The 25473-nt window shown below is 57.3% G+C and overlaps 1 protein-coding gene across 1 annotated transcript; it reads left to right on the forward strand.

Moving 5' to 3' along the window:
- The first annotated feature begins 3774 nt into the window (after positions 1–3774).
- ZSWIM4 (zinc finger SWIM-type containing 4) lies at positions 3775–25181 on the forward strand. Its single transcript, XM_075548028.1, has 14 exons — positions 3775–4142; positions 5870–6071; positions 7778–8134; positions 10199–10347; positions 10433–10583; positions 13462–13629; positions 14343–14681; positions 15468–15605; positions 15795–16049; positions 16960–17095; positions 18769–18923; positions 20384–20547; positions 21668–21749; positions 23212–25181. The coding sequence occupies exons 1-14, from the start codon at positions 3990–3992 to the stop codon at positions 24069–24071; spliced, it is 3309 nt and encodes a 1102-aa protein (XP_075404143.1). The 5' UTR covers positions 3775–3989; the 3' UTR covers positions 24072–25181.
- Positions 25182–25473: the final 292 nt, after the last annotated feature.

Below are 25473 nucleotides of genomic sequence, written 5' to 3' on the forward strand. Positions count from 1 at the left end.
AGGATGCTGGTCGTGCCAGCCGAGGGGCTGGGTCAGCACCAGGAAGCGAAAGTGCCCTTGCTGGTTCCCCCAACCCCACCCCGCCTGAGTCAACAGGGGGGGCACGGGGGGGGGCGGCCCTGGCAGGCAGGAAGGACCCTGGGAAGGGTGGGCTGGGATGGCCCCACAGCCAGGCCACCAAGGACCCCCTCACCTGAACCACCCCCTCCAGGTCACATGTGATGTGGGGTCAGGAGCTGCGGATGCTTAGACTGAGCTCACAGCCAGCCGACGGGCAGCGGAGTAAACGTGGCTTCCATTTCCCTGAAGCTTAAGCTCTGCCTTGTGGTGACTGAATTCCGCCCTGTACAGCAGCAGCGCTGCCGGAGCCCTTGTGTGGTGGGGAGGGGGGCGGGGGGGTGTCCCATAAGCATTACATTGCATTTCAAACCCACGAGACTGGCTCCTGTAAAGATTTTCAACCTCATAAATCTTATAAAGGGCCTTATGGAATTAGAATTGACTCAATGGCAGTACTTTCTGGTGTTTGGGGTTTTTTTTTTAACAGCTTACACACACACACACACATACACACACACACACACACACACACACACAGAGTTCATTCTCTCGTCCTCTCTCTCTCTCCTAAAACTCTTGCTAGGAACGGGGCCAGCTTGAAAAAAAGGCCTACAGTCTTCCTCCTAGAACTGTCCCCAACCTCCCAGGACCTTCCCTGACCCCCTGACCACAGGCGCCCTCCAGACTGCTGTGTGCCCCTAGGTCACTCGCTGGCCCTCTCTTAGGACCTCCATTCCGGAATTGCCCCAGAACATTAGGTCCTTGAGTCAGAAGTTCCTGTTTCCCCAGCGACAAGTGACCCCAGCCCACATTTGCCATTTCACGAGGCTCCTGTTTATGTGGCTCAATCGTTTGTTCTTGCTTGCTTCCTTGCGCTTTTTAAACTAACAATTGGAAAAGCCAGGTCACCCTTCAAAAACAAAGACAGGGACTGTAAACCCGGTGGCCCCCTGCAGGGCAACTACATTTGCACTAGATACTGATGTTGGGAAACCCCAGTGCTCCTGGACAAAGAACCTCTGCAGCCGTCTGTCACCTCATTGTCAGTTTGTCCTACTGGGGTGGCTTGTAAGTTGCTGTGACGCTGGAAGCTATGTGTCCCCGGTATTTTCAAATACCTGCAGGCTCGCCCAAAGTGAACCGGTTTCAGCGGAGCTTCCAGACTAAGAACAGACAATGAAGAAGGTACCGGACTCGACTCCCCACTTCGGAGGAAGAAGCTGTGGAAAACCTAACGCAGAGCTTCGGAGCACTGCCAAATACCGAGGGCACCCTGTCGGACCGAAGATACTCCCAGTAGATGGGCTCCCTTGTGACGGAAGAGGAACTGGTTGCTTGGAGGGGACTCAGCCAGGGTGCCCCGAGTCTGGTAAAGCCTGTGGGAGTGCAGGCTTCAGGATCAGCCGGCAGAATGTGTTGATGGGGCAGGACTCAAGGTAAGGAGAAACAGCTGCAAAAAAAAAAAAAATCTTCGAAGGATTGGGACATGGAATGTGCAAAGTATGAATTTGGGAAAGTTGGAAGTGGTCCAAAAATGAAATAGAGCGCGTGAAGATCAATACCCTAGACATCGGTTAGCTGAAATGAACTGGTACTGGCCATTTTGAATCAGAAATCATGATTTTCTGTGCCAAGAACGACACAATCAAGAGGCATGGTGTGGCATTCATTGTCAGAAAGGACTGGCTACGTCCACCATGGGATTAATATCTGCCTGCCTGCAAGGAAATCCAATCAATACAACCATCATTCACATTTATGCACCAACCACAAAAGCTAGTGATGAAGACACTGAAGAATTCTCTCAACACCTCCAGTCAGAAATTGATCCAACATGCAGTCAAGATGCATTGATAGTTGGTGATTGGAAGGCGAAAGTTGGAAACAAAGAAGGAACAAGATTTGGAAATGTGGACTTGGTTTTGGAAGCAAAGCTGGCGAGCAGATGATAGAATTTTGCAAAACCAACAACTTGTTCGTAGCAAATGCCTTTTTTCAACCACACAAACACTATCCACATAGGCTTCCCCAGGGGAATACATAGATATCAAAATGACTACATCAGTGGAAAGACAAGAGAAGATGGAAAGAATAGTTATTGTACCAGAAACAACTTGTCCAGGACCCACCATTTCAGGAGGTAGCATAGGAGCAAGAACCAATGGGGCTGAAGGAAGAAGTTCAAGCTGCTCTGAAAGCATTAGGCAAAAACCAGGCTCCAGGAATCGAATGAATACCCACCGAAATGTTTCAGAAAACTTAAGTGCTCAAAGCACTCACGCATGTATGCCAGGAAATTTGGAAGACAAGCTACCTGGATCATTCTGCGCCCTAAGAAGGCAATCGCCTACTTTAGGAACTACTGATGTAGCTCAACTTTATCTCAAGTATAGGCACCCTGGTGGCATATTGGTTACACATTGGGCTACTAACTGCAAGGTCAGCAGTTTGAAACCACAAGCCAGCTCCAAGGGAGAAAGATGAAGCTTTCTACTCCTGTAAAGAGTCTCAGAAACCCACAGGGGCAGTTCTGCCCTGTCCTATGGGGCCACTATAAGCCAGAATCGGCTCAATAGCAGTGAGTTTTGGTTTTGCTTATCAAAATATTAGCATCTCAACCTGCAAACAATATAAAAATTTCTTAGTGTTCCATTATACATTCTTTCTTCCCTCCAAAGTCTGGTATGTGCTTTCTATTTAAGGCACATTTCCAACCTGGCTCAAAAATCACTGGAAACGATTGGGGACCATTCTGGACAGTTCAGGTCTGGAGGGAAGTTTACTGAATGGTGGGTGGGGCCTGGAAGTTCCCCGAAGGAAAGTCAGGTTTCAGGGGAAATCATCAGGTCACTTAGCGGCCAGCTTGGGCTTTTTTTGTTCTGTGGGTCACGTCAACTGAAAGGGGACCAAGGGCGGACGAGTCTGGAGTTCGATCCTACAAGCTCCAGACTGGGCGCCTGCTGTATGCCAGGCGCTGTTCCAGGGCTGGATGGGGGCTCAGCCTGTAGTAATGAGACCAGCCCCGGAGAGCCACCGACACTAAAGCGCCCCAGAAAGAGAAAAGTACATTGGATGGCGATGGCGAGAAGTGTGATCCGGGGAAAATGCGGTTCTCTGAGGCCACGGAGAGACGAGGGAAGAGACCCAATGAGAAACACAGGCCCGACAAGCTAGGGGGCAGGGAAATGTGACCAGAGCCGGCGCCCACAGAGGCCGAGGGAGTTGTCCGGGCTCCCATGGGCAGGGGGAAGGAGGGGCTGGGACCTGCTCGGGTCTCTCTCTTCGCGCCGTCTCACCCCACTGACCGGATCTAGTGGCTCGTTCTCACCTAGCCCGGAAGCGACCCTCAGTAAACAAAGCCGTGTGTGGGCGCAGCCCCAGCTGCCCCGGGGCGCGCAGTCCAGCCGGATGGGGGCGGGGGAGGAATGTTGTGAATGAACCCAGGGCCCGCCCCGAAACTCCGCCGAAGGACCACCCCGCGGGGGTCCTCTCGCTGCGATTGGCCGCCGGCGCTCCGTGAGCGACAGCTCCTCTCGCTGAGCACTCTGATTGGGCGAGCCCACCAAAGGGGCAAGCGCCTCCAGCGAATGAGCAGCGGCATCTCGCCGACGGAGCGCGCGCCGCCGCCAATGGCAGAGCAGGGCCGTGGGGAACGGAGGGGGGCCAATGGGGACCGGGGACGGGCGACGGGGGTGGGACGACGGCAGAGGATAAAGCGGCTGCCCAGGCAGCTTCATTGTTGTGAAGAGTCTTAAAGGGGCCGCATCACCCGGCCGGCCCGGCGCGGGGCGGGGGTAGGTGCGGAGGGGGTCCCCGGGTGGCCAAGCGCCGAGGAAGGGCTGGAGATCGACCAGACGGCGCGGGAGCCGGCGGCGCCCAGCAGGCACCGGACCGACCCCTGGCAGCCCCGCCCCGGCCCCGGCTGGCCGATGGACCCCCCCACGGCCAAGCGGAGCCGGGGGGGCCCCGCGGGACCGGAGGAGCGCAATGCCGGGGCCGGGGCCGCGCGCTGCCGAGGCCGGCCCGAGACGCTGCTGGACCTCAGTGCTAAGCGAGTGGCCGAGAGCTGGGCCTTCGAGCAGGTGACTGAGAGGGGTGAGGGACGGAGGGGGCGGGGGACACGCTTTTTCTTCCCTCGTTCTTACTCTCCCGAAGGTGCCGCCAACTGAACTCTCATTCCTCTTTACAATTCCGTCAAGCCCACCTCCCCAGAGCACAGAGTGCAGACTTCTGTACCCCCATTCCTGCCCGTCTTTATCCTGCTGCAGACCCCAGTAGAACCCATCCACCTACCTAGATCCCCGTCTGGAAACATCCCTTTCCTCCCTTCATCTTGCTCTCCACCCCCCAGAACACACCTGCACCTGGTGGGCTCCCCTCTCCAGACCCTTATTCTCAAGCCCTCTCTCCCCCTCAGCGCCCCTGGGCCCTCCTCCCACCTGGGACTGCCCAACCCCTCCTGTATGGTCGTAGGGGATTACCCAAGGGCCAGAGTGCCCTCCCTGCCCCCCTGGCATTCATCCCAGCCCTTCTGGAGCTTGGTGGGGAAGGGTGTCCAATAGCCCCAGAAGCAGGTCCTCATCCCTGAACAGGTGAACCTGTCCACCCTGCCTCTGTGGTTTCTGAAGCACCGCCAGGATGTCCCAGGGCTGGGGACCCTGAATGCCCTCCCCAAGCCCCAGAGTGGGCTCCCATGGACCAGCATTGTAAATGGTCTTTTCTTCCCTAGCCTCTCCTGAGTTAGGAGCTAAGCCAGGAAAATGAGTACTGGGCCGAGTGGGGATGAGGCAGGCTCTGATTCAGGGCTTGGAAAATCCCTCTCCCTTAGTCATCTGTAGACTGTCCCCTTGGACTGAGCCTGCCCGGCATAGACACTCCCTCTTCTCCGCCAGCCCCCCACCCACCAAAGAAACAGGAGCCAGGGCGGGCTCCGGAGGGTCTCTGCCCAACACTGTGTGCAGGATACCCCACATCATCCTAACACCCCCTCTGGTGGCTCCCACCCTCAGAAGCTCAGCATGTCCCCAACAGCCCTTTGGGAGTTGCACTCTGGCCCACTTTGTGAGGAAACTGGGGCACAGAGAGGTTGGGAAACTTGCTCAGGGTCACCCAGCCAGTAAGTGAGTAGCAAGCCGGGATTGGAACACAGGCTCAACCAGCTCCGTTCCTTGTTTGGAGCCCACAGGGGTGGCTAAGGATACCCCTCCCTCCCTGGGGGCCCTTGCTGGGGGTGGGACAAGGAGAGGTGACTGACACTGGAACAAAGCTGGCCTTGGGAGTTGGAGCTCACCAGCTCTGGGACCCTGAGCCAGTGAATTGACACCCCCTCCCCAATGAACCTCTGATTCTTTGGCTGTCAAATGGGCCAGTGATTGTCAGCATCCACCTCTTGGGGTTGTTTTGTCTAAGAATTAAATGGAAGCTTTATAGCAGGGTTAAAGACAAGGCTTTACTTACTATTATTCCTGCATGGCTTTTCTTTTCCTTCCTCCTACTGCCTAAGGGCCTGGAAGGCAGGGCTACTTGCCCTGCGGACCTAGAGCCTGGTTTCCAGGAGGGAAGGCACAGAACCTTCTAGAACACTAGCTGTGGGTCTGGTGTTCCTGTAGGGGCTTTGAGTGCCCTGGTGCTTATTTAATCTCCCCCCCCCCCCCCCGCCCAGGAAGTGGATGCTGGTAGCCTCCAGAGGTACAGGGAGGCTCAGAGAGGCAGAGTGACGGATTCAAAGCTATATACTTGGCAAAGCAGGAATTTGAACCCAGGCCCCTGGCCCGAGCCGGGGCTTCTCATCCACTGGCCCTTCCCACAGGTAGAAGCGCGGTTCTCCCGGGTGCCAGAGCCGGTCCAGAAGCGCATTATCTTCTGGTCCTTTCCACGCAGCGAGCGGGAGATATGCATGTATTCTTCACTGGGTTACCAGCCCCCGGAGGGCGAGCATGACGCCCGGGTGCCCTTCACCCGGGGGCTGCACCTGCTGCAGAGTGGGGCCGTGGACCGAGTGCTGCAAGTAGGTGAGTGCCTCCTGCTTGCCCCTCTGGACCTGGGCCCAGCGGGAGGGAGGGGAGATCCCCTTCACAGTCAGTGGGCCCAAAGTGGCTTTGAGGGTTGAAGAACAGGGGAGTGTTAGAGACCTCAGGCTTCGAGCCCAGCTGCAATAGGACATTGGGAGCCGGAGGAGCCCTAGTGGGGTTGTGGTTCCACTTTGACTGCAGCCTGCAAGGTCAGCAGTTTGAAACCACCAGCTGCTCCCTGGGAGAAAGATGGGGCTTTCTACTCCCTGAAAGAATGAGTGTCTCAAACCCACGGGGGCAGTTGTACCCTGTCCCATAGGGTCGCTATGAGTCAGAATCGACTCTGTGGCAGTGTGTATTGTGAGCTCAAGATCAGGGATGGCCCTAGACCCCAGGCGCCAGGGCTTAGATGGGTCCGGGGACGGCTGGTTAAGCAGAAGGGAGAAGAGAGGAGCTAGCCCCTGGAAAGTAGGCAGTGGGGCCCATGTCAAGGCAGAGGGCAGAACTGAAGGCCGTGAGGGCAACTCGGGGTAGAGGTTTGAGGCAAGCTGTGGAAGTCCAAAACCTCAGGCTTTGGGCCCAGCGCAGGTTGCCTGCAGGGTTCCGAACAGTGGGTGAAGGAAGACCTCAGGCAGCTTAGCTGGGGAAGAGGTGGGGAGTGGGGTTCAGGTGGGGAGTGAGAGGAGTGACCTTAAACCAGAAGAGTGACATTCCAGACCTCAGGCAGTGAGGCCCAGGGATTCTTTAGGGTGCCAGTGATACTTTAGGGTGCGGGTTAAGAGCCAGAAATTTTTCAAAGGTTCCTAGACCTCAGGCAGCAGAGAATTAGAGGTCATCTTAGACCTCAGGCAGAGACTCCAGGTAGAGGCTGGGACCAGAGGTTGAGGGCGGCCTAGGACCTCTGCCTATGGTGGGAGGGGAGGGTCGAGGTGCAGGGTTAGCAACATCCCAGGTGGGGGCTGGGGAACCAGATGATGGGCTAGATGCAAAAGAAGAGGTACAGAGACTAGGTTAGGGGGATAAGAAGCAGCAGCTTCCAACTCCAGGGGGAGGGCTCAGAAGAGACCGAGCCAGAAGAAGTTGTCCCACACCCCCTGATTGTGGCAGGTGCTCTGCCAATGTTACCCTCCCTGGTCCTGACAGCCTGGGGCCCCCACCGCTGGCCGGCAGTCTCAGCTGTCTCCCGCCGGTATGAGGAAGCTGTCTCTCCGATGACGCAGCCAGGGCTGGCTGGGGCTGGAGCTGGAGCAGCCTAACCAGTCCGGTGAGCCTGCAGCTGGCTCACCAGGAGCCAGGGAAGGGTTGATGGGGTGACCTGCACCCCTGGCCTGCCACATCAGCCCCTCGCTCCCAAATGCCACAAGCCTTGGACATCTTTCCAGAGAGTTCCGGAGGTCCCAGCGCCCTGGTGGTGTCCATGGTGACCCAAATCTGCGAAAACCATCTCAGACACCCTTCCTAAGAGACCCTGTGGCTGTGCCATCTGCCAACAGGCTTCTAAGCATGTGCAACGTGTAACTCATGTAACTCTTAAAGTAGCCCAACCAGGAGGCTCTTACCACGGTTTCCACTGGAGACTGAGGCTCAGTGGAGTCAGGGCACAGGCCCTGATTCACTCAGCCGGGTTTGTGTGCACCTGGCTGGTAGACACAGGGCACGCTGTCCCCTGGGAGGACAGGGCTCTGACCTTTTGGCTCTGCTCTTAGGGTTTCACCTGAGCGGGAACGTGAAGGAGCTGGGGGGCCCTGGCGAACCCGAGAGCCTCTACCACGTCTCCATTAGCTTCGACCGCTGCAAGATCACCTCCGTGAGCTGTGGCTGCGACAACCGTGACCTCTTCTACTGCGCCCACGTGGTGGCCCTGTCGCTGTACCGCATCCGGCTCGCCCGCCGGGTGGAGCTGCGGCTGCCCATCTCGGAGACCCTCTCCCAGATGAACAGGGACCAGCTGCAGAAGTTTGTGCAGTACCTCATCAGCGCCCACCACACCGAGGTGCTGCCCACCGCCCAGCGCTTGGCCGATGAGATCCTCCTGCTGGGCTCCGAGATCAACCTGGTGCATGGTGAGGGCTGGGGGGTCATGCTCAGAGGGGGCAAAGCTGCGAGGGGGCAACCCACAGCCTCCCAAGCTGTGGAGCAGGCATCCTCACAGCCCCTAGCTTGGTCCCTGAGGGCACGGGCACTACTCTGAGGCCCCATGCCTGGATTCCATCTTTCCTGGGGGTGGGAGATTGGCCAAAAATCCAGGCTCTGGCAGAGTCTGAATTGGGGAAACTCAGAGTGGGTGTATGGATCTGTCAAGATCACAGGGACAGGCTTGGGTCTGGTTAGGGCGGGGGCAGGCAGAGCATGTTGGGACATCCCTGGCTGTCAGACTTGGGGCATGGGTGGGGAGGTGTTGGGAGGCTGTGGGGGCTCTACCAGAATGGTGTTGCCTAGGTGGGTAGGTGGATGAGTTCTGGGTGGAAGTACAGATGGAATTGAGGGTGGGGGTGGATGGGTACAGAAAGAATCAATGACGGGTCTTGGGGAGAACTGATGGTATGGGATAAACAGTGGGGTGAGTGGACGGGTGAGTAAGTAGAAAAACAGACGAACTGGGAGTTGGTGGCAATTAGAGGGATGCATGAGTGGTCAGGGAAGGCTTTGATAAGTGAGGTGGTGAGGTGGTAGGATGGAAGGACCGAAAGGTTTATGGATATCAGGGGTGAGTTGATGAGCGCGTGGGAGGTCCGTGTGGGAGGGCCAGCATGGCAAATGGATCGCGCAAGTGGACGTCTTGTTTAACAGGGACAGGTGTACTAGTGCACAGACAGATGTGTGGAGAAATGCCTGGCTCCCGGGGAAGGCCAGGTGGAGAGTTGTGGTTCTTTGGGTGGATGGAGAGGATGGTTACAAGGGTCAGGGGCTGGTGGGTCATTGGTCTGGATGGGTTGGAATGGCAAATGGGACAAAGGGTTGGATGGATACATGAGATGGATATGTAGATAGAGGTCAGAGACTGTGGAAAGTACCACAGAACAAACACATCTGTCTTGGAAGAAGGACAGCCAGAATGCTCCTTAGGGCCAGGCTGGCGAGACTTTGTTTCACATACTTTGCACATGTTGTCAGGAGAGGCCAGTCCCTGGAGAAGGATGCTGTGCTTTATAAAGTAGAGGGGCAGCGAAAGAGAGGACCTTTGACAAGATGGACTGACGCCATGGCTGTATGGGTGGGCTCGAGTGTAAGAGCACTTGGGAGGATGGTGTGGGCTCTGACGGTGTCTCATTCTGTTGGACATAAGGGTTAACACGGGTCAGAACTGACTCAACGGCACCTAAACACCAACAACGTACAGAGGGTAGGAGCTACAGCACAGTGGGTGATAAATGATAGGTACGCAGGGAGGTGTGCACGTGTGGACGAACTGATAAAGAATGAGGGCCTAGGTGCCCAGGACGACCTGGGTGAGAGACTGATGGGTGATGGTTTTTCAGGCTGATGGATGGATGGGTGGGTGGCGTTTCTTTTGGAATGAACAAATGGATGGGGCGTAGATGGTGGATGAGAGCATGGATGAATAAGTAAATGGAATAGACAAGTGGATGGATGAGTACATGGGTGGGTAGGTGGGTGGGTGGGGGTGGGGTATTGAGTGGGACAGATGACTGATGGTACGGATGAGACAGACAGGTGGGCAGGTGATGTTTACAGTGAGGTGGACATATGAGTGGGTGAGTAAATGGATGAATGAGGGGGGGCAGTGGTGACTTGGGCGGGATGAATGGATGGGTTGTCAGGCAGGTGGCGGTTCAGGTGAGACTGATAAAGGGTGGGTGGAGGATGGGTAGGTCATGTTTAAGAGGAGATGGATCAGTGTATGAATGAGTAAATGGATGAGTGGGGGTGAACTTCTGGGTAGGCAGGTGATGTTCTAGGTGGGGTGGATGGGTGGATGGGTAGGAGGGGTGATAGTTATGGTGAGACGGACTGACCGATGGATGGATGGGTAAATTGATGCATGGGTGAGTGGGATAACAGATGGCTATTTAGGGTGGGGTGGGGAATTTGGAGGAATGGACAGGCAGCAGGGGCAGACACCCTCTCTCCCCGCCCCAGCTTCAACTTTCCCTTCCTCTTCTCAGGTGCCCCAGACCCCACAGCGGGGGCTGGCATCGAGGATGCCAACTGCTGGCACCTGGACGAAGAGCAGATCCAGGAGCAGGTGAAGCAGCTCCTGTCCCATGGTGGCTACTACGGAGCCAGCCAGCAGCTTCGCTCCATGTTCAGCAAGGTGCTGAGTGGGCTCTGGGGCGGCGGGAGGCGTCCTCAGGAGGCCCTGGACGCCCGCCCCCTCCTCACCACCCATCCCCCCACAGGTACGGGAAATGCTGCGCATGCGGGACTCCAACGGAGCACGGATGCTGATCCTCATGACAGAGCAGTTCCTGCAGGACCCACGCCTGGCGCTGTGGCGGCAGCAGGGCGCGGGCATGACTGACAAGTGCCGGCAGCTGTGGGACGAGCTGGGTAAGGGCCGGCCCTGAGCGCGGCCGAGACCAGGCTCCTGCCTGAGATTAAGGCCTGGCCTGTGAATCCTTCCTCCGTTCATTACAGAAGTATTTGTTGAGCACCTACTATGTGCACTATGGCCCGTATCCTGAGTATGGGAAACCCAGCAGAGGACGAGAGACAAAATCCCTGCCCTCACGGAGCTGACAGTTCGTGGGAAAGACAGATAATAAAATGCAACAGACACGCTCGACCAGAGGTCAGCTCGATGCTGCTTCTGGGGAGTTTAAAACAACAGGAGTGTAGGGGCTCACAGCCTGGAGATCCCCAAGTCCAAAGTCAAGGCACTGGCAGAGCCAGGCTCCTTCCAAAGGCTTCCTTGCCTCGTGTGGCTTCTGGTGGTGGCCAGCAATCCATCATGCCCCTTTGCTCAGACAGATGGCTCCCACCTCTGCCTCCGTCGTCACGTGGCATTCGCTGCTGGGTCTCTGCCCACATCTCTGGGACCAAACGCCATCTTTTTTCCGGCTCTCTGGGTGGTGGTTAGGTGCCGTCACGTCAGTTCCAGCCCCTAGCGACCCTTTACAGCACGACACTCCGGCCCTGCACCGTCCTCACCGTTACCGTTACTGTTAGATGGGAGCCCATTGCTGCAGCCGCTGTGCCAACCCATCTTGTTGAGGACCTTCCTCTTGTCCCAAGCACGAGGCCTTTCCCCAGGGACTGGTCTCGCCCGACAACATGTCCAATGTATGCGAAGCCAAGTCTTGCTGTCCTTGCTTCTAAGAAGTGTTCTGTCCGTGGATTCGGTTCATCCCCTTCCAGCAGGACCTGCTCTGGGTCTCCTGGGGCAGTCGGTGTCAAATAGCCCAAAGGAGGTATCTTTGAAGAAGAGAGATGGATTGTCTTGTTTCTGGAAACGCGTTCATCGGACAGATTCCTTCTGAGAGTCCCGAGAGGAAAAACTGTCCCTTGCTTCTAGTGACCACCAGCAGCCCTCGGCAGTCCTTTGCTGCTTCTGGATGTGTCCATCTCTGTTGGCTTGTGGCACCCTGTCCTCCTGGGTGACGTGGTCTCCGGGTCCATCTTCTTTATAAGATACTTGACTAGTTTCAGGTACTTGATACCAGTCACATAGGAGCTCTGAGGGCCTAGTGGTTCCGAGCCAGCTGCTAACTTCAAGGTCAGCCGTTCCAAACCACCATCCAGCTAGCTCCACGGGAAATAAACCAGGCTTTCTAGTCCTGTAAAGACTTGCCATCTCCAAAGCTCACAGGGGCCGTTCTGCCGTCGTGGAGGATCACTGTGAGTCAGCACGGACTCAATGGCAGTGAGTGAGTTTGGTTAGTTAGTCATGTTGGCTTAGGGAGCCCAGTGGTTAGGCACTCGGGTGGTAATGAGAGAAGCCCACAGTTCAGAGCCATCAGAGAAAGACGTGATGGTCTGCTTTTGTAAGGAATCTTAAAAAAAATACCTTCCTGCCATTGAGTTGACGATGACTCATAGTGACCCTGTGGGACAGGGTAGAATGGCCCCCGGTGGATTTCTGATACTGTAACTCTTTATTACAGGAGTAGAGAGCCTCATCTTTCTCCTCAGGAGCAGCTGGTGGTTTTGAACTGCTTAGCTTGCAGCCAGCCACCCACGACACCCCCAGGACTGCTTTTAGAAAGAATTTTAGCCTTGAAACTCCTATGGCTCAGTTCTGCTCTGTCCTACAGAGCCCCCATCAGTTTGAATGGACTTAACAGCAATGTGTTAGCCAGATAGTATTGTTATTGGGTGCCATCGACTACGGAACCCTAGGTTCTGACCCATAGTGACCCTATGCACAACAGAAGGAAACCCTGCGCCATCTCTACAAGTGCTCCTTTGCAGCCACGTGTCAACCCATCTTGTTGAGGGCCTTCCTCTTGTCTGTCCCTCCACTTTACGCAGCATGCTGTCCTCCTCCAGGGACTGGTCTCTCCTGATGACGTGTCCAAAGTCTGTAAGATGAATCCTTGTCAGATAGTAGTAGGACCCACGCTGAATCCAGGATAACCTCGTTTTCACCAATAGATAGATTCAAAGGGGGTGGGTGATTTCCCTGACCTAACTTGTTGGGTCTTGGAACCTGCCCAGGGGCTCAAGATGCCCGCTGTCCCTTTCTCTGCTCTCCCTTCTCTCCTGGAAGTTCTTTCCCTGCCTCGATAAAATGTTTCTCAACTTAAAACAAAAGCTTCAAAGGAAGACATCCACTGCCCCAAATGAGGTCACAATGCCAAGTGCAGGGTTAGGACTTGAATGTATCTTTTTAAAGGACACAACCCCACCCCTCGCAGGCCCATCTTCACTAGCTAGAATCTGCAAAACCTTATTCCCCCCCCCCAAAAAAAGGTCCCCTTTCCAGGTCCCATCTGGATGTGAATTGGGGGAGGTGGAGCACACCCCGCAAGGACAGCCGGATAGTCAGTACATTCAGCGTGAGGACCTCAGCGCAGTTTCCATTGCAGCCGACCTACTCTGCCGCCCCCGCCACAAAAGGAGACCTGGGTGGAAGTGCGTGGCTGTGTTCCATTCTATCTCTTTGGGGCCACTTCTGTCTCTCTGTGTGACTTCCCTAGCATTGTCATCAGCCACATAGTGTTCTCTTAGTCTTGTTTTTCAACACTTCAAAAGTGGCTTTGGATGCAGGTGGATACATTCTGCAGAGATGTTAGATACAAGTGTGCCCCCCCCCCCCACTCTGGGACGGCACCAGTGCCCTGGGTTCCTCTCCTGCCGCTCGACGTACCAGCTGTGTGGCCCTGAGCCAATCAAGGTGGAAATGTCATTCGTGGGCCAGGAGAGGCTTGAGCAGAGCAGGGCTTGGCCCACAGTAGACGCTCACTAAGGGCTTGTCCTCCCTGCTCAGGGGCCCTCTGGGTCTGTGTTGTCCTGAGCCCCCACTGCAAGCCCGAGGAGCGGGGTGGCTGGCTGCAGCTGTTACGCAAGTGGGACCAACTGGAGGTGTGCCCCCTGGAAGAAGGCAACTATGCCTTTGATGGCCCCAGCCTGCAGCCCTCCGAGACCCCCAGCTCAGGTAGGAGAGGGGTCCCTGTCCCCGGAGAGAAGAGGCTGTGGGGGAGCGGAAAGGCAGCCCCAGTCAGAGGAGAGCACTTGCCCAAGGCAAGGGGAGGTTGGCAGTCCGGGGGTGGGGTGGGGAGTGGAGGTGCTGAAGTGTGAAAGTAAAGACACCTCTCATCCTGGCTGAGGTCCTGGATCAGCCTTCTGTGACTAGTTACAGAGACAGGGAGAATGGAGGGGGTGGGGAATCTAGATAGCAAGGAGGAGAGAGGCAGAGATGGAGGGGAGGGACGAGGCAGAGGGGGAGGCAAGCCAAGTGGAGACCGAAGCAGCAGCATAGGCAAATGGGTAGAGGGTCTCCACCTACAGCAGTGGTTCTCAACCTTCCTCATGCCGCGACCCTTTCATACTGTTCCTCGTGTTGTGGCGACCCCCAACCATACATTATTTCCGTTGCTACTTCATCACTGTCATTTTGCTCCTGTTATGAATGAGGCAACCCCTGTGAAAGGGTCGTTCGACCCCCAAAGGGGTCTCGACCCACAGGTTGTGAACAGCTGATTTACATGATGGGGTGATCACAGCTCACTAGGTCCCCACAGGCCCCTTCAGAGGGCTGGGGTGAGGATTTGAGCCAGGGCCCAGGCCCGAATCCGCACCTGGTTGGGGAGCTTGACCACATCCCCCACCTGGCACCTCACCCAGTCTTCCTGGACCCCTGTCCTCCAGGCTCAGAAGTGGCAGCGGCAGGTCCCCGCCACACAGTGTTTAGCCGAGCCCTGCAGGCCGGGGAGCTGCACTGGAGCGATGCCCACCTGCAGAGGATCCTGGCCAGCGACTCTTACGGCCCCAGCCTCAAAGGCAATGTGGGTGGAGACAAGCTGGCCTTTGACCCCCAGGGCCGCCCACTCTGGCTGGGAGAGGCCTTCCCCACTGCCTGCGCCCGAGTGGACACCCTGCGCGCACACGGATACCCCCGTCAGGCCCTGCGGCTGGCGGGCGCCATCGTCAACACCCTGAGGCTGCAGCGGCGCCATCAGCTGGAGAGCTACAAGCAGCAGAAAAAAGGTGGGAACCCCCTGTCAGCAGGAAGCTAAGACCGGGACTTTGGGAAATACTCACAGAGCCATGGTAAGGCAACAAGTCATGACAAATCGCCCATGGCGGGCTGGCCCGAGGACCTGCAGCCCCCAAAGGGACGGTTCTCAAGAGGACCCCAGAACCTGCTGGCCACACTCTGCGGACCATCCCAGTCACCAGGGCATGACCACTCCTCACAGAGCTGGCACCTGCCTCTCCGAGCCAACGGGGCTCATCAAATGAGGCCGGGCATCTCGATGCGTGGACCCCAAATGGCTGGTTTTTAAACGTGAGCCATCCATTCAAATTGATGTGGTTTGGTTTTTTTAAAAAGAAAAAAAAAACTAAGGCAAAACAAAAGATCTGGGGGGACGTGCAGGAGTAATGGGAGAAAGGCCGGTTAGTGAGGTGCGCCCAAGGGGGGGTCGATTTTAGGAGACCACCTCCCCCAGGAGGAAGAGGTGGGAGAAGACTGCTCCAGGATCCAGGTTGGAGGAGCGCTATGGCTTGTGGGCGGTGACCAGAGGGAGGCTAGGTAACACACATGCACCCACGCACGCGCAACCCAGCGCTGGTTAGGAGGCCCTGGGAGCCAGCTGTTCAGGCTTTATCCTGTCAGAAGTGGGGGACCCTGTCAGGGCCCAGGCTGAGGGCTACCGTCAGTTCGGAGGTGGGGAAGAGGGTAGAGAAGAGAGCCACCGGATAGGGGGTGGGGGAGCCTACGGTGCAAGAGACGGCCACCCAGGGACTGAGCCAGCCCCTCTCCGTCCACAGAGCTGCTCCAGAAAGGGTCCACTTGCGTCACCAACACGGAAGGATGGGTGGGCCACCCCCTGGACCCCATTGGCTGTCTCTGCAGGGCGCTGCTGGAGGTCTGTCGCTTGGAAGAAGAGACCCTTTCTCTTCACCCAGGTATCCACGATGGGAGGGGGCTGAGGAAGGTGGGGCGACCCTGCTTGGCCACGCCCCCGCCTGTGTCTGGCTTATCAGTTGAACACGAAGCCATCAATGGGTTTTTTGGGCCTCCCCTAAGCCCTGCCTCCCGCACAAGGACCCCACTCCCACCCCAGCAGCCCCTTACAGTACACCCATCTCCCACAGATGCAGGCCCGGAAAAGCGGAAGGTGGCCTACCAGCATGTGCCTGTGCCCGGAAGTCCCGGCGAGTCCTACTTCGCCCTGGCGCTGGAGGTGGCCCTCCTGGGCCTGGGACAGCAGCGGGCCCTGCCCGAGGGGCTGTACGCCCAGGACAAGGTGGTGCGGAACGAGGAGCAGCTGCTGGCCCTGCTGGAGGAGGTGGAGCTGGACGAGCGGCTGGTGCACGTGCTGCGCAAGCAGGCGGGGCTGCTGCTGGAAGGTGAGGCCCCGCCCCCAGACCCGCCTCCTGGCCCTCACCCCCCTGTCTCGAAGTCGGTCCAGTTCGCTGGGAATCTTCCTGCGGTTTTCTTTCTAAGTCTTTATGGGGTGCAAAAGACACTTGTCGGGTCAATTCCCACTCCTAGCAACCTTACAGGACACAGTAGAAACTGCCCTTTGGGGGTCTCCACGGGACTTTAAATCGTTATGGGTGCAGCCAGCCTCAGCTTCCTCCAGGGAAGCCATTGGTGGGTTTGAACTTCAAGCCTTCTGGCTAGCAGCTCGACCCGCCAACTCCACGAGGGTTCCTCCCCTGGTCCTGACTGTCAGGCAGGTCTGTGTTGTTCGAGACCCCCATGTCCCATCCAAAGACTGAGCCCATTGTTGCAGCCACTGTGTCAGTCCATCTCCAGAAGGTCTCCTCTCGCTCTCTACTCACAAAGTATGATAGTTCCTCTCCGGGGAGCAGCCCTGCCTGAGAACCCACCCAAAGTACCGGAGACAAAAGTCTCACCTAACTCAGTTCTAAGAAGCATGTTGGTGGTGGGGCCAGTTTAGGCCCTGCCCTTCAACTCTGTCCCCGCCCCCCTCCAGGCCCTGCTCCCTTTACCACACTGTGGAGGTAGCTTGACCTTGCCTCTTCCAGGTGCCTCTCTTCTATGGTAATAATGTGTACTGGCCTTGTCCAATGCCCTGCCCTCACCACAGATGCGGGCCCCACCTCCTCCCTCTGGTCTCACCCTCCCTTTGTGTGAAGCGGGGGGCGCACCCAGGGGTCTGTCCCCGTTGCTTCCAATTTTCCAGCATATCCTAATGCCCTGGGCACCCCACCCCAGGGATTTGCCTAGCCCCAGTCACCCTGTCCAGGGGCCCGCCTACTCCTGAGGTCTCAGCCAAGGCTGCCCCTGCAGGTGGTCCCTTCAGCGGCTTCGGGGAGGTGCTCTTCCGGGAGAGTGTGCCCATGCACACCTGTGCCCGCTACCTGTTCACCGCGCTGCTGCCCCACGATCCCGACCTGGCCTACCGCCTGGCGCTGCGAGCCATGAGGTGACTGGGGACACGGGCATGGGGGTAGAGGGTGGATACAATGGGGAGGCAGCTCAGGGGACTCTCCCTTCCACGTCACCCTGGCATTCAAGGCCACCGTGGGCTTTCTCGACCTTCTTGTCCAACTGAGCCCCCCCCCCCCCCCCTGAACTTCCAGTCTGGATCAGTCCAGCATTCCGGTCTGAATCATCTCGAGCATTCCTAAACGAGCACCAGGTGTGCTTGCATTTTCAAATAATTGGGCGAAATGGTCCAAGCAGACTGCTTGGTGCCATACGGGAGAATTAGGGGAAATTCAAATTTCGGGGTCCAGAGATACAATGGTATTAAGACACTCAAAACTCACTTGCCATTGTCTTCGCGCTGACTGCTAGCAACCCTATAGGACAGGGTAGAACTGTCCCTAAGGGTTTCCAAAACCATAGCTCTTTAGGGGAGTAGAAAGCCTCATCTTTCTCCCAAGGCGTGCCTGGTGGTGTCAAACTGCTACTCTTGAGGTTAGCAGCCCAACATGTGACGGCCCCCCACCCCACCCCCTGCTATGAGAGCGCCTCTGTGTTAAAACACAGCCAAACCCCTTCATCCGCTTAGGATTGTCAGAGTTGAGTCTCTTCAGTAGAGACTCAGTGGCCCCTCCACTGAAGTCCACGATGTCCACCTAGTTAGTGCCTGATCCCACCCTCCTAGCAGCCCAGGGAAGACCATTTTTCACCTCAAGAAAGTGAAAGTGACCCAAGATATGCTTGTTCACTGCCCAGGGTCACACAGCAAGGAGCCGGAGCTCGTATTTATTTATAAGAAAAAACAAACCCACCCATTCCAGATCAGTTGCCCCTGCTTCCAACTCACAGAGACCTGTGTGTGTGTGCCAGAGAGAAAAGCTCTCCGTGGGGTTTTCAAATACCAGCTTTTGAACGATCCTCGGGCCTCTGGGTGAACTTGAACCTCCAACACCTTTTTGTCACGAGCCAAGCCTGTCACCCATCGTTCAGGGAATGCGGGCATACATGTCAGTGAGCCACTTTCACCGCATTAGCTTGGGTACTGAGTCACCCCACAAGTACATACCGTTCACCTACCCCATACTCGGGCGGAGGACTCAGAAAAAACCCTGCCCGCGCGGAGCTGAGGTTGTGGGCAGGGAAAGACAGGCGGCTAGTGGGGAAAATGCATTGTATGGCAGACGGTGCTAAATTCACTGGGGAAAATGAAATGAGGAAGGGGACAAGAGAGGGAGGTAAGGGTGGGAACCAGCCATTTTCCTGTGGGGTGATCAGGCAAAGAGCTGCAGGAGGTGCGGAGGAGCCACCAGGTTTGAGCAGAGAACTTGGCCTAAGCAAAGGCCCTGGGGTGGGTTGACAGTGGCACGGTGTGGCTTAGGGAGGTCACAGAAAGGGTGATAGAAGGCCCCATCAGGACACAAGTCATCGTCTCTCTTCAGCCTTGTTGCCCTTGGTGCAGCCTGGCGTCGGTGACCTTCTCCCAAGTGTTGGACAGCTCAGGGATGTCCGTAGCCCCTCTCTCATAAACAGCACTGCAGTGAACGTCACGGGCACACACCTGCCATCTCCAGAGACCAGGGCTCTGCTGGCCACAGAGGGTGGATGGGCTGGGGCGGGATCACTGAGTGGGCCTCCAGCCTCACCATGGGCTCTCTGCACCCCTCACCCCAGGCTACCGGTCCTGGAGACAGCGTTTCCCGCCGGAGAACCTCACCCTAATCCACTGGACTCCGTCTTGAGCAACCGCTACCCCCGCTGGTTCATTCTGGGCCACCTGGAGACCCGCCAGTGTGAGCTGGCCTCCACCATGCTGACGGCCGCCAAGGGTGAGCACAGCGACCGCCCTCTCCGCTCCCTCTGAAATTCCTCCGGGTGCTGGCGCAGAAACCCAAACCCAAACCCTGCCCTCAAGCCGATTCTGACTCACCAGGACCCCATGGCACAGAGTAGAACTTCCCCCAGGGGTTTCCAAGGCTGCCGGTCTCTATGGAAGCAGGCCCTCACTTTCTCCCGCAGAAGGACTGGTGGGCTTGATCTGTGACCAGCCACGAGCAGTCCCATGCTCGGCTACACACTTCGCCTCCAGGGCTCCTTACTAGACTGAGCTGGGAACAGAACAGCCCCAGATCCCTGCTCCCTGGGGTTCCCCGCCTGGTTGGCAAGCCGGGCAGTCACCAGGGAAAGAACCAAATTCAAAGTCGCTGTCATGGAGTAGAACGCGACTCCTCATGACCCTGTGGGCCAGAGCAGAACCACACCACGCACGACCTTTCTGAAGCCATAATCCTCACATCTTGTTCCCCCCAGTGGCTGGTGGGTCCCAACCTGTAGAGTGAACACAGAGAAAGGACCAGAGACCCCAAACAGGGAGAAACTGACTGTGGAAATCTGAAGGGGGGAAAACGCTCTAGGCCAGTGGTTCTCAACCTTCTTAATGCCATGACCCTTTAGTACAGTTCCTCATGTTGTGATGACCCCCCAACCATAACATTATCTTCATTGCTACTTCATCACTGTCATTTTGCTACTGCTATGAATCGGGCAACCCCCTGTGAAAGGGTAGTTTGACCCCTAAAGGGGTCACAGCCCACAGGTTGAGAACTGCTGCTCTCGGCAGAGGGAGCAGCCAGTGCAAAGGCCCTGGGGCTGGACCGAGCCTGGTGTGGTTGAGGTGCCTGGAGGAGAAGGAGAGAGAGGAGTGGGGAGCAGGCCAGGAGTGTTAATTGGGCTAAACGCTACTGCTTTTTCAGTGATCACCATGTGGAGTTCCTCACGACCACGAAACCTCGCTCCTCTGAGGGAGACCCTAGCCCTTTGCTGTGGAGTCCATTCAGACTCGTAAGACCCTGTAGGACAGCGTAGAACTGCCCCCAGAGGTTTCCAAAGTGGTGATCTTTTTTTCCAAAGCAGACTGCCACGTCGTTCTTCTGCGGGCAGCTGCTGGGTTCACAGCCACACCCTTAACTGCTTCTCCTTGAGGGCTCCCCCTTCATGCCCACTTGATACATGTGGCAGCTGAGGCACAGAGAGGTGAGGTGACCTGTCCAGAGTCACACGGCTATCCAGTGCCAAGACACAGCAGATGCCATGGTAGTTACTGGCTTCCTGGCACTCGGTCCAGTGGCCCAGCAGGTACAGAGGAGAGAAGGGGCTGGCAGGAGAGGCCATGGGTCCCAACCTCACGGAGCCAGCGCCCGCTTGTCTGCAGTGTCTCCCTCCCTGCCCTCCTGGGTGTGCACCGGACTGGTGCCGGTGTGCCCAACATGCCTCTCCCCACCTTGCCCAGGAGACCCGAAGTGGCTGCACGTGGTGCTGGGCTCCATCCAGCAGAACATCCACTCTCCCGCCCTGCTCTTCAAGCTGGCGCAGGACGCCTGCAAGACGGCCACCCCGGCAAGTGCGCCGCCGGACACCACGCTGCTGGGCATCGCGCTGGAGCTGGGCCTGCAGGTGAAGGCAGGGTCTGAGTGCAGCTGGCAGGGCCTGGAGGGTCAGGCTGATGAGGGAGGGGCCCATGAAGGAGGGGCTTGGCTGGGGGGGTGAGGTCTGGGGACCACTGTGGGGAACCTCAAGGCACTGGGTCTCCGGAGAGGACAAAGCAGAGTGTGTTAGCACTGGGCTGTGGCGGAGGAACGTGGGGAGCCTGTGGCTGAGACTGTGGGTGGACAACAGCAAGGCAGTTTCTTGGGAGTGAGGGAGGCATCCCTGGAGTGGGGGCTCAGAAAGTCCCTGGGGGCAAAGAGTACCTCTGAGGTGGAGTCTGCAGTTGCAGGCCAAGGCCTTCTGGGGGAGTACATAGGCAATCCCAGAAGCCTTTGGGGCCAAGTCAGGGCCCAGCATGGGTGGACCTGGCAGGTGAGCTCTGCACTCAGAAGAGACAGGCCAGGCCAGCACAGGTCCTGTTGTGGACTCAGCTTGAGGGGCTGGGGCTGGAGGTAAATCAAGGAACAACTGGGCTGGTGGGCTTACACCCACCTTCCCTGGAAGAAAAGGCCGCCGGCATGGGGTATTTGGGGAGCAGGCTTGGCCAGGAATGGCTCCTGTGGAGCTGGATCTATTGTGGGCTCTGGAGGAAGCAGGCTAGTAAGGAGCTGGCCAAAGTTGAGGTCCACCAGGGCTGGGGAGGGGGGGGCTTCTCGAGGGAGAGGCAAGCAGGCAGGGTGCTCACTGGGGAGTGGGACCTGAAGGTGGCAGTGCCTGGAGTACAGGTGCTGAATTTAGGACTATGACGCATGGAACTTTCCAGAGAGGAGGACTGGGTTGGTTTGTTGACCGAGGTAGGGCCCGTGGGTCTCAGAGTCATGCCCACAGCAGACATGAAAGCTGGTGTCCGCTGAGAACTTCCACGCAGCGTGCCAGGCACTTCCCCACATCGATTCATTTCGCTCTCAGAGCCCATGAGATGTACTTTCCTTGACCCCGTTTGGACGGAGGAGCCCACTGAGACCCAGAGAGGTGACTCCCTGCCCCCGGTTAGATGACTCATGGGAATAGTCTTTCCCATCCAGGTGAACCACTTCACGGCTTTGGGTAACCTCTCCCCCCTATTTCTCCCCACCCCACCCCACAGGTGATGCGGATGACCCTGAACACCATGACGTGGCGCCGCCGGGAGATGGTGCGCTGGCTGGTCAGCTGTGCCACCGAGATCGGTGAGGGCTGGGTTCTAAGAAAGCCCCACAAACTGGGTGACTTAAAGCGACAGAAGCCTGTTCTCTCCCAGCCTGGAGGCCAGCTGCAGAGGCGGCTGCAGGAGCCCGCTCCCTCCAGACGAGAACGCTGCCTGGCCTCCAATAGTTTCCTGTGGCTGCAACAATCCTTGCATCCCTTGACCTGTGGCAGCATGATGCCAACGTCTAGCTCCAGCGTATCATGGCTGGCATCCCCGTGTGTGTCTGGGTCGAAATGTCCCTCTTCATAAGAATCCACCCTTCTTCACTCTGACACCTGCAAAGAACCAATCTCCAAATCAGCTCACATTCACAGGTTCCAAGTAGCCACGCATTTTGGGGAGGGGGAAACTCTTTGGCCCCGGTACAACTTCCAGTGGGACCCAGCTCCTGGCCCCTTGCTCTGGTGCCACAAGGGGACGGGCCAGGCAGGGGAGAAGCAAGACCATCTCCCTGGCCCCGGCCTCTGCACAGGAATAGGCTGGACGGGAGCATCAGGCTGGAGAGCCCATACGGACAAAGGCCAGAAGGCTGGCCAGGTGAAAGTGCTTTGGGGAGGAAGCCGATCTATAACTTGTAGCCCCCCTACTTTTGTTCTCATCTAGCCTCGTTCCTTTCGGTGGCCCCCATCTCCTTTGGACAAGTAAACCACAGTCGGTTGTTTCCAACTTAACTCTGAGTTGGGTGAAGGCTTACATAGCAGATCATCCGCCATTCATTCAACGGTTGATAGGCATTTTGTCTCCACTCGCCCATGGCCACTCATGGTTCCATCCCTGAGCCCACTTCCACCCTGTGCCACCCGTTTCCTTTCCTCCTCCTTCACTAACACTCTGATTTGTTGTCCTTGGGTAAATGTTGCATCTTAAATGGTGGTTTACGCTAACACACAGGTGGGTACCCTTCTAGAACCCCAGGGCGCCTAAGAACCACAGACTTGGCATGGGGTCGTGGTGACCCACCAGTGTATCTCAAAAATAAGCCTGGTCTCTTTTTTTTTTAAGGTTTTGAGTTCTGGTCCATGTTCTGTCCCACTCTATCCAGGCACCTTCTCGGGTGATCCTCTTCCCAGCAACTGGCAGTGGCCGTGGGGCACCATCTAGTTCTTCTGGTCTCTGGGTTGTGGAGACTGATACTTGCTTGCTCTGTTAGCCCGTTGGAGTCATTGTTTCCATGTGTCATTTGGTTTTCATGACTGCCCTTCCCTCGGATGGGGAGAGCCCAGTAGCTGTAGAGTAGGTGGCTGCTGATGTGCTTTTAGGATGCCAGTCTCTGCTCCCCAAAGTGCATAGACCTTAGGGTAGGTAGTAAGAGACAGGTCCTGTGATGCACGAGTGGGGTCTTCAGCCATGACAGGCAACGATGTCCGTAGGGTACTTAACCTAGACACGTGCACCCGCCTGTTCCTCTTCCTGACCCGTTTCTCCCACTGCCCTCCCACCAGGCCCGCAAGCCCTGATAAACATCATGCAAAACTGGTACTCCCTGTTCACCCCTGTGGAGGCAGCCACCATCGTGGCCGTCACGGGCACCACGCATGCCACACTGCTGCGCCTGCAACTGGACGGGCGCCGGCGCGAGGAACTCTGGGCCTGCGCGCACACCCTGGCCCTGCAGTGCGCCATGAAGGACCCGCAGAACTGCGCACTGCCCGCCCTGACGCTGTGCGAGAAGAACCACGCCGCCTTCGAGGCCGCCTATCAGATCGTGCTGGACGCGGCGGCCGGCGGCCTGGGCCATGCCCACCTCTTCACGGTGGCGCGCTACATGGAGCACCGCGGCCTGCCGCTGCGGGCCTACAAGCTGGCCACGCTGGCCCTGGCACAGCTCAGCATCGCCTTCAACCAGGACAGCCACCCGGCCGTCAACGACGTGCTCTGGGCCTGCTCGCTCAGCCACTCGCTGGGCCGCCACGAGCTCTCCGCCATTGTACCGCTCATCATTCGCAGCGTCCACTGCGCCCCCATGCTCTCCGACATCCTACGCCGCTGGACCCTCTCGGCGCCTGGCCTGGGCCCGCTGGGGGCCCGCCGGGCGGCCAAGCCCATGGGGGCCGACCGGGCCCCCCTCTGCCAGCTGCTGGAGGCGGCGGTGACGGCCTACATCACCACCAGCCACTCGCGCCTCACGCACATCAGCCCGCGGCACTACGGCGACTTCATCGAGTTCCTGGACAAGGCCCGCGAGACCTTCCTGCTGGCGCCCGACGGGCACCTGCAGTTCACCCAGTTCCTGGAGAACCTCAAACAGACCTACAAGGGCAAAAAGAAGCTCATGCTTCTGGTGCGGGAGCGTTTCGGCTGAGGGGCTCCGCGTCCCCCCTCCCCAGGTCCCCCTGGCACCACTCTCCACTGGGGGCCTCCGCAAGAGAGGCCCACGTGGTGTTTCAGTATTAAGTCAGGGAAGGAAGGAGTTGGCCTGGGCCAAAAAGAGTCTTGCTCGCCAACCCCCACCCCTCAAGCCCAACCGGAAGTAGGGGACAGGAGGGGCATCCTACCACAGGCGTGCCTAGGAGTGTGCAAGACACAGGATCAGAAGCCATAGCCACCACCCAGAGGCCTGGAGCGGGAGTGGGGGTGTCCCCAGGCACCCCAGATGCAATAGGCAAGTGCCCCTGCTGGGATTTACAGGTCTGGCTTGGACTCTGGGGGGCCTAGGAGCAAGGGTTTTCACACTAACAGCCTTCCAAGGCCGAGTAACCAAGCCCCCCACCCCCTACCTGGGCCACCACAGGGGACTCAATCCCCCTGTGCATTCTCCCCTCACTGCCTCAGGGCCCACTCCATGCCATCCCCACCCAGGTTGCCCAGTGAAGGATTAGAAGAGGCCTCAAGTCTCAAACACATACCTCATCACCCCTCTTCCAGCAGAGACCACCCCCTCTCTTCAGCATTAGGGTCCCAGGGTGGGCTGGAGTCAGCGTCGCCCCTCCCCCTAACTGTTAGTCACTGGACTCAGAACTCAGGAACATAAACAAGGCTCACGCTCACATAGCACCCCTCCAAACCGGGAGAGCCAGGAACTGGCCCCCTTCTTACTTGCTTTCCATCCAGTTGTCTCTCCCATCTCCCTCCTCTCCTTTCATGGCTGCCTTGCTACTTGTATCCTTAAGCCCCAACTGCTGTCTCTCTGGTCTCTCCCACCCGTCCTGAGCCCAGAGAGGAGGGGAAACCGCCCCACCCAGGTCAACCCCTCTGCATCCTCTTCTCTCCATGTATATTAAGGACAAAAGATCAATACTGTTTTGTATTTTTTTCTATTTATTGAACCGTATATTGTATTTCCTTTTTGCTTTTCCCTTTTTTAAAAATAAAAAAGAATGATCACTACTTCACTTTTCCTTTTATTTTGTGACTGTTGCGTCCGCCTGGGCCAGAACCCCCCCGTTTTTGTTCAGTCCCCAGAAAATCTCACTTCCATTCTACACATAGCTCCACACAAGGGAGCCCCGCTGCTGCCGACATTAAGGGGCAGGTACCAGCGATTTACCTCTGCCCTTTCATTCCGAACAGCAGCCCTGGGAGGTGTGATTATCGTGGCCATTTTACAGTTGGGAAAATAAGCCCAGAAGTTGCTACGAAGGGTTAGCTTTAGTACCCGGCTGCCCCCTGCCCAGGCTGCGTGGCCCCTGCATGTCTAGGAACGGCCACTCGGGGGTGCACTGGCACCAGACAGGCTACCCAGGGTCTGGTCTACAATTACAAGT

Source organism: Tenrec ecaudatus, chromosome 1 (assembly GCF_050624435.1).
Source record: "Tenrec ecaudatus isolate mTenEca1 chromosome 1, mTenEca1.hap1, whole genome shotgun sequence".
In the NCBI taxonomy this organism is placed as follows: domain Eukaryota; kingdom Metazoa; phylum Chordata; class Mammalia; order Afrosoricida; family Tenrecidae; genus Tenrec; species Tenrec ecaudatus.

Excerpts from the sequence above, each read along its gene's own strand:
- ZSWIM4 (XM_075548028.1), top strand. The coding sequence starts at position 3,990 with ATGGACCCCCCCACGGCCAAGCGGAGCCGGGGGGGCCCCGCGGGACCG. Across the intron at positions 8,135-10,198 it reads CGAGATCAACCTGGTGCATG|GTGCCCCAGACCCCACAGCG; the intron begins GTGAGGGCTGGG and ends TCCTCTTCTCAG. Across the intron at positions 13,630-14,342 it reads CTCCGAGACCCCCAGCTCAG|GCTCAGAAGTGGCAGCGGCA; the intron begins GTAGGAGAGGGG and ends CCTGTCCTCCAG.